Raw genomic sequence first — 15,465 nt, 5'->3', positions numbered from 1 at the left:
TTTTTACCAAGCAAATTCTCTACTCCGATTTATCTACTTCTGTTGCCACATCTCAAACAGGCTGACAAACCGTCTGTATTTTCTCTAAGTCTCTGTTTGAATCTTTAGTTTGCATAGAAGAGACAATCAGGGACACTACCAACTCCGTTTTCACACCAAGAGCCTATGTCTACCATTCCTTTGTATATTCCTTACATAAACAACACAAATGTCATATATCTTGTTTCAGCTTTTATTTTGATATTTTTAAGTTAAGTTGCTCAAGTCCATTTTCCATCAATACAGACACTAAAAATTGAGATCAACATTTAAGGCAACATTAGCTTTCATTCCAAGCTCAATATGAAAACCTTATCATCTAAGCACCACAGCATCTAAGAATTGTCACAGGTCCCCTACCTCCATCACACATTCCCTTTCCATTGTAACTCTGCTATCTCACACTACACTCAGGAATTCAATTTAGACGCACATTCTCACGAAAGATCTTGTCATTTCTTATATTTCTTATGAACTAGATCACATGCATAAGATGAGATAAATGAGCAAGATACGTTTAAGGGAGAAAGAATGTGGCTGTTCTATGTTGTGATACCATATAGGATTTTTTTGTTTTTTGTTATATTTAACATAATTATTCAACAACTTAGTATGAACATTACGTATTTAGCCTTTTTAGTAAAGGCCATACATTGAGACTTGTTAGAATGGTAACTTTGCTTTAAACTCTGATTTCTTCAGTGTTACTGTTAAGAAGTATTTGAGTTAAGGATGCTCACATGCAACTTTTATGTAAGGGTGTATACACGGACACAAAAGACCACACTATTCTTAATACAGAGTAAGTAAGGATTTGTCTTGTGTCTGTGGAAATATTTCAACATGTGGGTCTTGCTTATTTCATTTTTACAGTAAAAGGAAGGGTTTTACTAAAGAAGTGTATTTATTACAAGATGGTTAGCATACATATATCACATAACATACAAGAGTTAAAATGAACTAGTTACAAAATAAGAGGTGGTATGTAAATTTTTATATAACCTAAGAGGGGGATCAGTATTTTACAAAGTACATATAAAAGTACTTCATATACAAAGTAACATACAAATGTGCAAACACCATTGTCACAGGTGGAAATTTGTCAATTGAAAAACGCTAGAAAAATCCTTCATTTTCTTGTTTTGAAATTGCAAATGCATTAAAAACAGCTGCATTTCCTATTGTGTATGTGAAGTGAGAAATTTATATTAATTTCTGACAAAATACATTAGTTATAAAAAAACCAACAATTTAATAACTGAAAAATCTTATTACGTATAGTCAGTTTGGTTAGGCTGACATTAAATTATAAGCAGAATGTCTGGAAAAATGAGAAAATACTGAATCATATATACAAACCTTTTGTAATATTAGTGTGCTATTCAACATATTAACATTTCAAAATAAAAACAATGGCTTAATTACCTAAAGATTCTACTCTATATCATCACTATTTGTAGACTGTAAAATTTCTAATAATTTGGGGTTATTAAAAACATTTCTCCAAGATTTTAAGCTGAACAAACACAATTTTATCAAATGTAAAAATCTATAAAGTCTTACAATTTATGTGCAAAAAATGTTTTAAAAGTATCAAATCACAACACGTCAAACCCGATTATGTACATATTTAATATCTGTAAATGTTGTTAACTAGCTAGTATTGTTCTGCTATAAATAACTTACCTCTGTCATTCAAATGTGAGTATTTTAAAGATTTCAGTGCAAGTGCTCGCTTCACTGTTTAGTGCATCATCATGTTTGTTATTTTTTTATTTTACAGTGAGCAGAACAGCGTACAAATTAACATATACAACTCACACTTAAGAGATCTTCTACTGAATTCCTAGTTTGTTGTTTTCTGTTTCTCCTGGACAGTCAGCCAGTTTCCTCTCATTTATTCCATCATAATAGCAAACAGAATCTAAAAAAGAAAGTGCTATGATCTTCAAATAATCCCTAGAACCTGAAATACCATAACAACATTGCTGAAGCACTCTGTAGAGCACAAGATTAGAGACTGGCCTGCATGCTGAGAAGACACTTGAAAATCTGTTATCAGGCAATTTCACTTTTTGGTCTTAAAAAAATATCAACTGTCTAAACATTGGCAATCTGATATATATGTCACTGGACTTATAAGCTTTGTTTGATTATTTATTTTTAGGAATTGTAGACGTTCCCTCATTAATGACTAGCTTGGAAGTAAGAACTTTCTGTTTAAATATATAAATAAGGTGAAAACAGACTTTCTGCTGGAGGGAAACTTTCTGCAATCTACTTTGGACAGGTTTCCTATCAGAGTAACTCTGAAATGAGAAAACTGGGATTAGAAAATGCAAATATGGCTCACTTTTATAGCTAGGAATTGTACTGAAGAAAGTGGAAATTAAGGATACATGGATTATTATTTTTCAAAGTCCTCCCTGCAGAGAGAGAAAAAAAAAAAAAGAGCAATAACAGCGGTTATCATTACTGAACAGAATAGGAACTTCAGCATATTAAGAATGTTTGTGGCTGAAATGTAAGAAAGGCTCGTTGTCCGTCAACAACATTTCAGAACATATCTTCTTACAAAAAGAGGTGCTTTAACCATGTCTTGATTATGGAATGTTATACGTTTCTAAGCATCTGAAATGCAGCTCTGGATCCTATCCATCCATTGTTGAGCACTCTGTGCATCCTGGGCACAAAAATTATACACACGTTTGTTTGTCTTCAACTGCAAAGGAAAAATGAGAACACGAAAAGTCAAAATGCAAAACAGAAAAAGAAACTTGCAAATTTTACTTTAAACTGTAATAACCTCAAAAATGGGTCTGAATGTACCACTTTTTAATTTTCTGCTATTGAGAATGAGGGCCAGTTAGCTGTGTAAAAACTTTTTGTTGTGAGTTGGCATGACAGCTCCCTCCTAGCTCACACCTTCCAGCAGAAATGAAAGTAGTAAGTTAAACACACCAAGAAGAGTTTCAGATAAAGATCAAGACTAGTTATACTTACATCAAAAAATGCTTTTTCACTTGCATGTTTCGGGGCTCCAATAGTTGGAGAAGCAGGAATCACTGTTTCTACTTCTGCAAGGTCTATGTGTCCTTTACAACTTGTATCTTCACCAGAGTCATAGTATCGTAACTAGACGACATGAGAAATAAAAATAAATCCAAATATGCTATTAAATGGACCTTTTACTTTTTCTTCACTTTTCCTGGATACAGCTTGAGGGCTTGGGGGTGAGAATGGGAGGGAAAACATTATTAAGACCTGAAGACATCAGACATTGGGAATTTCTAAGATAAAACCATAGGTCTGGTATATACAAACCGGTAGGACTGGCAATACCCCTTAACTGGTCAGTCCTGTATTTGACTTCTCTGGGTAATGGCAACATCGCCATCATCCACTCCTGTGCAGAACTGAACTGAGGGAGGAGCATTTTGTCATGAGAATTTTGGAGCAGAAAAGCTTCAAATAGTCAAGCATTGCTTCTGGGCAGAGGATGCATGAAGGATGACAGCAGGACTTAGTCTTTAGGAGTCTGCATTCCTTATCAGTTTTTCTAACAGGAACCATCTCTTCCCTGTTCATTACAATGAAGCTAACGCAAGACCGTTACTCCACCAAAGAGTTAACAAAACACATATTCTCTGTATTTCAAGAATTTAAAGTGATCAGCAAAAATTTAAGTATGATTTTAGATAATTATAAACTACATAGAAAACTCACATTTTCCTATACTGCACTTAGTGGTTGAATGAAGCTTGCTTTTTTTTTTTTTTTTCTTTCCCTTTCAAAGATACTTTGATATGAATGTTAACCACTCCATAAACTGAGCTTTGATATGCAAATAGTTTCAGATGATAAAATCTGGTATCTGCTTAAAAAAAAAATGCCATAAACCAGCGCATAATAGTAAAGCAAACCCTCACAGCAAGCTCCAACAACAATCGCCAGTATCTGCTGCATACTGCAGATTACTCTTACTTCTGCACATCTGTGATATTAGGAGGATATTTGGTTATACAAAAAATTTAGAAGTAATTTTTTTTTCTGCAAAATGAGTCTTTTCACCTGTGTATCAGGAAGAATAACTACAGAATAACTATAACAAGCACATTTGTTAGCATATTACCACACTAATCCAGAGATCTTTAATTAGAATCTTAAAAAATGACTTCTTTATATTGCATATTTTTTGACATGTGTCAATTACGATACATTTTTTTATATATATATTTTAAACAAAAAGCATGCACAAGTCTCAGAGGTTATTTAAACAACCCACACTGTGTGGAACATTTGACTCAATTTAGGTTACTTCTCAATCAACCAACGTTAATACTGAGATCACAAATTTCCACTGCTGAATTCTGGCATATTTGGTAAATTGGGTAAAATGTTCAGTTTAACAGGTGTCCTGTTTTTAGTGCTCCTTGCTGTACAATGATTTGTCAGAATATTTTTGAATAATTTTGCTATTAAATTTACCTCACTAAGACTAATCTAAGATACTCCTATATACCCCGAATTATTGTTCAATCAGGAACTTGGCATTTGAGGACTTCTAAAGAGAAAATTCTGGGGTGTAATTCTAACTCACTTTAAGTAGTTTACAAAATTCAAACTGATCTCAGAGAGATAGGTGATCCTATTCTCTAGCTTTGAAAGTACTGTCATACCAATTCTGGAAAATCACTGAACGTACCAAGTGAGGTAAATGGATTTTTCTACTAAAGCAATTAAGTTTATAGTTTTCCACAGTATATAATGTCCTTTCATTTGCAAAGAAAAATGCTCATGAAAAAGTACTTGAGGCAGAAAGAGGATGTAAAATGCACGCTTCGTGAGCATGCGGTACCTACTGTGGTTTTAACAAGAATGCCTGAATGAAACTTTCTATCATATTAGCTCTCAGCATCCCAACTGTACTCAAGAAATTATCTTCTAACATTTTTAACTCTCCATTTCAGAGAATTTTTGGTTCTTTTGGTAACTAAAGGCCAGATTATGCTCAGCACTTAATTGAGTAATGGCTTGCTAGAGTTAAAAGTGCTCTAAAAATTGCTTTTATTGCTTCTGTAACACTATGTCCAGAAAATGTCCTGAGACACTACCAGGCTTTTCTTCTTCAGCTATAAAGCAGGCAAAAAGTGTTCGGACACTAATAATGATGCATGCCTTCCTATCCAGGAAGTCTTTTATGCTTATATGTTAAATAGTTATCACTGTTTAAAAAACAAACAAACAAAAAAACTCCACCTCCCCAAGCTCTGTCCATTCAGAATATTTATCAGCCTATTTATCAGCCACACAGGACACACATAGACTTACGGTATATTCAATGTAATACACACATTGCTTCTGAAAATAATTATTACTTGTAAAATTAACCTATACAAACTCACTAAATAAAGTTGCAGCAAACTAGTCATAAAAAATCCATTAACTGAAAAGGCTTTACCTGGTGTTTTGTCACATCGAGCACAAACCAGCGAGGCTTCCAACCTTTCAGCAAAGCTCCTCTTTTATATAGCGTACCTTCAAAAGATCTGGAAGGTACAGAAAAGACAAATGACACAATTCCATAATGTGTATAGTGGTGATATATAAAGCCTAACATGACTAAAAGATATTCAAACACTTCTTTTACTGTAGTAAAACAACAGTTTTAAACTATAGACTAGTTTAGGTATTGGTAACTGTGATATGCTGGTAAACACTAACTGTTTCAGTATTTTGGATGTGTTAAATATGCAGCTACACTTTGCTTGGCATATAAAGAGGAAGACTGAGAAATCTGTATATGAAAATTTATTTTTTTTCTTCCCAAAGGCAGATACCTTTACCATTCTAATACAAGGTTCATAAATACTCTCTGATTATTCAGTTTACCTATTTTCATCATTCTTTGATGTGAAATGATTGTATAGTGTAGTTGCTCTTCTATCTACTCCATTGGAGGGAGAGATGCTTGTACTCTGTTCCTCACCCAGCCCATTGTCAGGTATTTCCAACAAAGACCTCTTCTGATAGGAATGTAGATTAGCTGACATCATCCCTGAGGAGCCAGAGGGATGTCTCCGAAGCTAAGAAAGAATAAAATGAAAGAAAAAAGGTTAAATGATCTAGACAAGTTTACAACTGGGAAATGTGACTGCTTGCTGAACTAAAACATTAGAAACGTATTGCAGGAGAAAAACAAACCATAAAGTTCTTTCTAATAAATATAGCAACCCACAACTCTTTCTGGTAATCTATGTGGTTAATAATTTGCACTTAAAAAACTTGAATAGCAAAGAACTGTAGCTAGTCTATTACTATACTAAACTTGAACTAAAGGTTTATTAATATTTTATTTTTACACACCTTTCTAGTCGTTAGCCCTGATTAATCAGAACCTAGTGTATATTCACTGCAGTCATTCATACTACACTGTGCAAGAGGAGTCTTAAGAGGACAGACAGATATATAACATTAACTGAAGTGCACTCTTTAAGAGAGCATTTCATCAAATTTAATTCTGGCATAATTGCGCTATTTCAGACTTCAGCTTTGCACGCATCCGTGGACATTCTGACTGATTTTTCAGCGTTAATTTTACTAGTACTTTGACGATAAGTGCAAGCACCTTAGTAAGTTACTTAGATACTTGTCAAGGATTTGCTAAAAGAAACATGCAGGTATTTGAACAGCAACAGAACTTGGATTTTTTGTGAGGAAGTAAAATGCTTAACCATCTTTATTATATTAAATATTCAGCAGATCCACAACAGAATTTTATGGCTTGATCTACAGTTTACTATTTGCTAAATGTGAAATGTGTGTAGCAACACACAGAACACAAAATCATTCTTCACTGTGACAGGCCAAACCTTTAAAGTGACAAATGGATGGGGGAGATACATACCACCTTGCTCAGTAATATTTTTTTGTCACTCTGACCTTTGTAGAAGTTGAGCTGCCTTGTATTTTGAGATTTTCTCAATATTATACAAGTAAAACTTGGTACAATGTCTAAGTTGTGAGTTATCATGAGGTAAAAAAAAAAACACCTTCATAACACAAGTCAGTGCTGCCTCCAAAAAGAAGAGTCAGAGAGATGGCAATTCACTGCATTTCTTAAGCAGAAGCATTCACAATGTGTGATAAATCAGTATTTCAGAAAAGTCTTGTATATTCCAGTGACATAAGCTTGAACAATGTTTCTCTTGCTTTATCAAAAGCATCTAGAACTAGTCAGACATTTGGATACAATAATTTCCCCTAAATTCACTAGTAAGAAAGAAAAAAAATGCTGTTTCCAAGAGCTACTTATAGATCCAAATCACTTTAGTAGAACCTCGATAACCTGGAGGAAGATGTAGCCTGAACTTGGCCTTAACCTTCAGAACAACATCCTAGAGATGGAGTTCTTTGGGGCTGACCCATAGCTATTGCATTTATCTGAGAATCCTTAAATAACAACCAGGACAGGAGACTGATGTCAGGTATATTTATACTTGCATTTTCTTTTCTGCTTCCAATTATTCAATAAAAGTCTTAATCCCCTGCTTTGCTAGGATAAAAATTTTTCATCTTGGATTTATCTAGGGTATAAAGTCAAATTGAATGACTATGACAGACATAAAGCATATTGCTTTCTTGAGAGCAAAGGACAAATAACAAAGTAGTTCTGATGACTAACCACTTCATGGAGGCTGGCAAACATGAACAAGTTTGTGAAGCTGAAGAGCTAGGCACAGTTTTGAGCTGGTAACACATTATGTCAAGTTTATATAGAAAGCTCCTCAAAATCATTATCTAACAAACTTCCTAGTGCATGTAGACAGCAAAGAGCCAGCCTTCAACTTAGAAAGTATCTGTGCAGTCAGCTACTCATTTTACAATAATCATGAACTGTAAACACAGCATGAACAGTTCCTGCCTTTACTAGATTCAACAATTCCAAAATTCCATTTAGACATGGAAATATCTTCACTCATCCCTGAACCTATGTGATTTCCTTTTGGCTAATTTAAAGAACTGAGTTTTTTGTACTTGAAGAATCAGACACAGTGAATATTTAATAATATAAGATCATATAATTGCATATTAGTAAAATGCTCATGCTCTTTTTGTCTGTATTCCTCAATCTACCGTTGAGAAGCAATTAGATAAACGGCACAAGCATAAATAGTTCTTCTACATGCAGAAGGAAACACTGAACCAGTATCCTGGGTTAGAATAACATGTTCGTTTTTCAAAAGCAGTATTTTACTCCAAGAAATACAGTGATTTTGTCAGTGTCCCAGGTAACCTATATAGCAGGAATGAAATTATTATTCTATTGGACGAGCTCTTTTGCTACTTACATTGTCTTGTCTGGTGTCATCCTTTAGATTCATTTTGACCCTTTCCCACAAAAGCTGCCATCTTTCTGGGTTCTGATTTAATTTACCTTCCAACCTTTCTATTTCCTGAAACAAAAACCAAGGGTTTTCTTAAGGATAAACACTTCTACCTGTTTACTTCCTGACAATTACATTAACACAGTAATTTTCTAGTCAATATTTTTACACAGAGAACTTCAAGGCCATGTTGCCCAGTAAAGTACAAGAACCCCTGTCAAACCAGCTATAAACTGGTAACAGCCAGACTCAGGAGTCTGAGGCAACCAAGTACGGCATCAGCCATATCATTCTTCTTGAATGTCACAGGCTGAAGGAGATATTATTCTTTCAATTCTCTTCCAGTTCTCTTGAACACACAATAGTCAGCACCAACTGCCATAATAGAAACATGATAGAGATAACGATAGGATATATTTTATAAAAACATTTACAAAGAGCAAATTCTGTGCTGTGACACCAACATTGCACATTGCCAATATTAACATTTACACTGGTTTATAAAATGTGATACAAAGCTATAATAAAAGAAGGAAATGAAACAGAAAGATTTATTCAATTTGGATGCCAAACCGTAACAACATGTTCTTGTTGTGGAACTTGGGAGTATGACCTATGTTGATAACCTCCATTAGGGTTATTTCCTGCTAATAAGACAGTATGTGCACAGTTAAGTAAAAAGACACAATTTCATTAGTTTATGTTTACTTGCGAACCAGCTTAAATATAACATTCATCAATACATTTGTCATTACTTTGATATTTGGTCCATATTCTTGCCATCCTTCCTTTTCACATTTTTACTTTCAACAACTATATTGTCATGAAAATATGATTCTTAATGAAATCAAATTAAAAACTCAGTTTTGCAAATCCAATTAAGAATTCATGATGGCACAAGAATTGCCACAGGGCAGAGAATTCCATGCTATATAAAAGCCAACTGAAGCCCTAGACATTTATTTTCAGAGAAGAGACACTAGGACTCTGAAATTATTTATTTCTACTATGCCACATGATTAATGTAGCTTTCATCATATTCTCCAACTGCTATAGGTATATTACAATGACAGGAAATCATTGCTGATTGAGACTTACAGAAAATGACTACAATTTTAAGGTAAGAAAACATTTTGCCCAGAAAATTAACTGCTGAACTAAATTTGGAACACAACACTGAAAAAAAAAAACAACTGTAAGAGAGAGTCTGACAGCAACAAAATATTTTTAGATTCTTCCTTGCTGAAGGTAAATTAGAGAACTCGAAAGTAAAGCCAAATATAAGAGACCTGGCTGAACAGCAAGAATCAAGCCATAAGTTTAAAATACTGAAGCTAGTTGAAAAGACACATATACATTGAATATGGGACTTTCTTCCTGCCAAGAAATAAAACTAGAATAGCTTTGTTTGGAATATCTTCATTGACAGATACAAAAACAAGGAATGGCGAACACAAGCCAGACTAAAGGCTTCTCTAGATTACTTGTTCCTATTTTAAAATGCTGAGTGTAAAATGTTTCCTGAGGGGATACATAGGACTGAATATATTTACCACATACTTTTTATATAAACGGCTTCCCCAATTGCATTAAAAGGAGACAAACTCCTTAGTGCTAAAAGATCATCAGGTTTTAATTTGATAATTCTCTTTCTGCCCCAGTCTTGAATTCTAAATACAAGTCTCTCTCTGCAGAGTCTGGAAATAACTGAAACTTGTTACTTAGCAACTGGGTCACATTCCTTCTTTTTTGGCTCCACAATGAGTAATGCTTCCAGAATTTAAAATGAAAAACTTTCAACAATCTCCAATATGTATCTTGAAAAGTTAGGAATAAACTCTCCCTTAATAAACTCTCTGTAAAAAACCTACATGACAATAAATCACTAAGATTTACTGTCGCTCCTTCAGTTTTAAATTCTACAGAAAACATCAGATTTTTTTTCTTACATGAGTGCAGTGCAGTATGAATAGCTGCATTTACTTGAAAGAAAATTTCACAGAATCACAGAATAGTTGAGGTAGGAAGGGACCTCTGGAGGTCACCTGGTCCTTGAGCTCGAGCCAGCTGTCCAGCACCCTGTCCAGATGGCTTTTGAATATGTCCAAGGGGGGAGACTCCATCACCTCTCCGGGAAACCTGTGCTGGTGCTCCGTCATCCCCACAGTAAAGGAGGGCTCCCTGATGTTCAGATGGAACAGCTCTGTCCTGGCACCATGCACCACTGGCTTCGTCCTCTTTGCACCCTCCCCACTGGCATTTATACACACTGATGAGAGCCATCATTCCCCACCCCCTGGGCTTTCTCTTCTTCAGGCTGAACAGTCCAGCTCTCTCAGCCTTCCCTCCCGGCTGAGATGCTCCAGTCCCTTCAGTGCCTTTCCGGCCCTTCATTGGACTCTCTCCAGTATGTCCCTGTCTCTCTTATACTGAGGAGCCCAGAAGTGGACACAATACTTCAGGTGTGGCCTTACTAGGACTGAGTAGAAAAGAAGGATTACCTGGTGACTGACTGGCAACACTTTGCCTAACACAGCCCAGGATACCATTAGTCTTCTTTGCAGCAAGGGCACATTGCCCTTGATTAAGGCATACGATTGATGCAATTAGACATCCACCATGGACCCCCAGAGCCTTTTCTGCAAAGCTGTTTTTCCAGCTGCATCAAAAGAAGCATGACCAGCAGATCTAGGGAGGTGATCCTCCCCCTATACTCTGCTCTTCTGAGACACCATGTGGAGTATTGCGTTCAGTTCTGGGGCTCCCAACACAAGAAGGACTTGGACTTACTAGATGAAGTGCAGAAGAAGGGCCACTAGGGTGATCAGAGCGCTGGAGCAACTCTCCTACGAAGAAAGGCTGAGAGAGTTGGGGATGATCAGCTTTTAAACTAAAAGAAGGTACATTTAGATTAGATATAAGGAAGAAATTCTGTACAGAGGGTGGTGAGGCCCTGGAACAGGTTGTCCAGAGAAGTTGTGGATACCCCATCCCTGGACATGTTCAAGGCAAGGCTGGATGGGGCTTTGTGCAACCTGATCTAGTGGAAGGTATCTCTGCCCATGGCAGGGGGGTTGAAAATGGATGGTCTTTAAGGTCCCCTCTGACCCAAACTATTCTATGACTATGACTCTTTGGGTGGTGGCCCCCCAGGATATACTGGTGCATGGGATTGTTCCTCCCAAGGTGCAGGACTTTGCACTTCCCTTTGTTGAACATTACTCAGACTGGTTAGATCATTTATAATGTATCACAACTTGCTCATGGCAAAGGACAGTGGGAAGTGAATTGAGAAGTTTTACACAAAAATTTGTATTTTAAAATGCACATTGTCATCTACAATCTTGAAAAGGCTTAATTTAGAATTAAGTGAATGAAATTTTCAGATTAGTTAACTTCCTAAAACTCATAAGAATGAAGATTTATGGAAACTATAGAACCACCACACGTCTGGTTAAAGGTGGATTGTTATGTAACCAAAACACATTAGAACATTTACTGCTAAAATATTACGCCTTTTGCTCCCCGCAGAAAAGCACCAAGGAATATTGTGAATTGAAACACTTAATAACTTCTTTGTTCCAGATTTACATCTTGAAGAGTATTATCTTGTCTTCAATTAAAAAAATACCTTTAGAATGATTATATTAGGTCTTATCATTACAAACAAAGCGAGAATCATTCTTCCCTAATAGTTTACCATTGCTGAATATGGTCTCAGCTCAAGCGTTTTTGGATACCAATACATTCTCAATGGATTTATGATTAAAGAGAGGTCTTTCTCCTACATCAGCAATAGCCGTAAATTAACAACTTGTTTTAAAAGAAAGCTCACTTTGCTTTTTAAACTTAGGAGAGTATTTTCATAACCTTTATACAACCCCTTCCTAGTCTTCCAAATGTTCCTCTCCATTGCTATCTTTTATTACTATAACCTAATTCACAAATAACATTTAAACTCTATAAAATCTGACCCACATATCTTTGGGCTATAACATGGCTAATTTTCCTGTTCTATGGCAGTTTTTCACAGCTGTGGATAGGATAGGATAAGTTTGACATTTACCCCAGGAAGAAATGCAGAACACTGTTACTATATTCCTAATGTAGTTCTGGCCTCCAGTTACCTGAAACAAAAGCTCTTTTTTTTTTCTTTTTTTGGTGAAAGAATCCCTGATACGAGATCCCCTGCTGAGAGATTGTTAGGCTGTTTGCAGTTGTGAAGTTATAAGATCTGAGCAGTTCTGGCTATCCTCTTTTGAGTCCAGGGGAATTTCATGGCTGAATTTTATTTTATTTTTTAAAATTGGTCGTTTTTCCTCTTTTTAATCAATTATGATTGGATGGAATTGACCAAAAGAGATTACAGGAGCGTTCCTGAATGGGGCTAACTCTCTGGCAAAATCAAGTCCATCCTCAAGGATTCCAATCCATTCAGAAACTTCCTGCCTTAAGATTTTGTTAAAAATCATCTTCAATTTCAGGAATTTCAGGGACCCAAAGCATATCCCACTTCCAAGAACTGCTGTATTAGGCTTCATAATACTAGCTCTAATATAAAGAGAGGTCTGCAAATAATAAAAAAAAAAGTTTTCCAAAAAAAAAAAAAGGTATATGGTGTATATATCTGAATATGCACGTGGCTACAAACAATAGCTCCAGGAAATGAAGAATGTCATTTTTTCTGAGCTGTTAATCCAGATGATAACCTAAACATTAGGACCGCTAGTTAATTACAATTAAACAATAAACATTTAAGAAAATATAGGTGCTCAATCATTCTAAATAACTACAACAATTACCATGTTAAATGTGATCCTTTTTCATTTTCTAATGAAGAAAGAACAAAACCTAAGCAGCCTACCTGAGCCCAAATAAGAAAAAGCTCAAGTCAAGCATCTATTTCATGTGCCAAAATATTCTGAAGCATCTAAGAGTATGAGTTAGGTCCCAGTAAAAATAAATATACTAATAGAAATAACAGAAATCTTTGTTGAGAAATTTGAGCCAGGATGCTATGTGCTATCTTCGTGTATTTGCCTCTCAACTAAATCAACAGCTGTTGGACTCTGTTTTAATGATCTCTTTAGAAATCTTTACCATACACATACTTTAAATTGATAGAAGCAGAACAAGAAAGATAGCTTCATCATTTGCACCAATTAAAAGAACAGATTGTACGTTTCTTATAAAAGGCAACCAAGAGGTCTATTATGCTACCTGCCTTTTTGTTTCAGAAAAACAGTGAAAAAATGCATCCATTATTGTCTTTCCCATAGTTATTAATTACTATTGAAGTGTCCCCCCCAGAAAAAAAAATGATTCCTGGACCAACCATCACTTCCCAAGATCAGTCCGCTCCCCCCCCCCCCCCCCCCCCCAAAAAAAAAGGTCAGTTTTACTAAATACCTGTTTTGACCAGCTATCATGATCCTTTTAATAATAGTGTATCTATAGGGCAATAACATAAATAAAAAGTAAATATAAATTTCCTAAATATAGAATAACTTATTTTTCTTTGTAACACATGTACTTACATTTAAAAGGCTGCTGATGGCATCAGGTTGTAGTTTTTTAACATCATCATAACATGGCCATACTATTTTCCTCTTAGTCTGAGAGACTGAACCATCCATTTGTTCAGCTTCCTCTAAAGCACTGCATTTTGCAGTCACCATGGTCCAGTCATAAGAAGGACCTGTAGCCAAAATCTCTTCTACATAGTAATCCCACTTTTTGAGGCTGGACATACTTACATTTGGTTTCAATGCCTATTTGAAAGAAAGTTTTATTATAATGAGAAAAAGCAAGTCTTTGAGTTTCAGACTGAAAAATGCAATACCTGTATTTTCTAGATTATTCAAAATTTAGCAGTATTTTGCATTGGGTGAGTAATATTGCAGTTTGATAATTTCCACAGCAAGATCCTGGGATATGGCTCAGATCAAGAAGTAAAAGTAATACTAGCTTCGGGAATATACTGCTCCTATTTATCCTTCCACTAAAACAAATGCTTACCACGAACTCCAATTCAGCATACACATTTGCTATCCTTACAGTCTTTGTGCCCCCTTGTTAAAGGTACAAAAGGTACTCAATAGCAATCACCATTCAACTTTCCTCAGCAGAAAAACCAAGACCATCAGAGAAAGGAGAAAGGTTGTATAACTTAGGTGGCCAAACACTTGGAATAACCACAACAATATGAGGAAAGCAGCCAGAGACTGTAAAGCTTTCAGAGTAGTTAAAAACAGATGACTTTGTATTAAAGACATACTTTTTTTTTTCCCTTTTAAAAAAAAAGGTAATCTTCTCAGTTTGATATATCTTAATTAATGGGAATTAATGCCTCAGTTCAATGGGCAATTTCAACATCTGAAGAGTGATGTTCAGTCACAATCACTTATTCTGCTACTATGACACCATTTCACATGAGGAAAAATAGTTTGTTCAAAAAAGGAGAAAGAAAATACTATCAAAATACTGAAAGCAAATCTTAACTGCTTACTAATCACACTATTGCATACAGTAAAATAGATAGAACATACAGTGAGCAAGATGCCTATCAACCTCCAAATTGATCACAGTGATGGTTCTAACAGAGAAAATAGATGTCTCTCTGAAACAGACAGGTGAAGAACTTCCTATCCATTCAGTGTAACCCTCTAGTTCTCTCTCTCCCTCCTCTCTCTTGTACCACCACTTTATTTAGTCAGCATAGGTGCGTGTGTGGTATGTATGTGGGTTGAGGTGGTCTGCACTGTTGACTGCCAACATCTTAAAGAAGATAACTTATTTTTATTTATTTTTAAATGAGGTCAGTTTATATTACTGATTTGAGTGCCAGGTGTTACATATGCTTACATACAACGTGGTGAAAAAGCTTGAGGAAAATGGAAAACCATGAATCATCAACAAAAGTAACGTTGGCAACAAGAATTCCAAAACAGCAGAGACTGTTCTGTCATTATGTTTTCTGGACACCAGCAGTGGACAGACATGCAAACAAATGATTTATCAAGGTGAAGCTCACTAGCAA

At 35.5% G+C, this 15,465-nt stretch overlaps 1 protein-coding gene across 8 annotated transcripts in view; it reads right to left on the bottom strand.

Moving 5' to 3' along the window:
• Positions 1-218: 218 nt before the first annotated feature.
• The window catches only part of SBF2 (SET binding factor 2), a 260,200-nt gene continuing 244,953 nt past the window's right edge, over positions 219-15,465 (bottom strand). For all 8 annotated transcript variants that reach the window (XM_083839897.1, XM_083839898.1, XM_083839894.1 and 5 more), the window contains 6 exons: positions 13,964-14,197; positions 8,391-8,495; positions 5,932-6,125; positions 5,501-5,588; positions 3,043-3,174; positions 219-2,761 (listed from right to left, as the gene is read on the bottom strand). In XM_083839897.1, the coding sequence (XP_083696023.1) occupies positions 2,663-2,761; positions 3,043-3,174; positions 5,501-5,588; positions 5,932-6,125; positions 8,391-8,495; positions 13,964-14,197 (852 nt within the window). In that variant the 3' untranslated portion in view covers positions 219-2,662. The remainder of the gene's footprint in view (positions 2,762-3,042; positions 3,175-5,500; positions 5,589-5,931; positions 6,126-8,390; positions 8,496-13,963; positions 14,198-15,465) is intronic.

This window comes from Anser anser, assembly GCF_964211835.1.
Source record: "Anser anser genome assembly, chromosome: 5".
In the NCBI taxonomy this organism is placed as follows: domain Eukaryota; kingdom Metazoa; phylum Chordata; class Aves; order Anseriformes; family Anatidae; genus Anser; species Anser anser.
The sequence above is the reverse complement of the archived record's forward strand: the minus strand, read 5'-3'. Positions and strand labels throughout refer to the sequence as shown.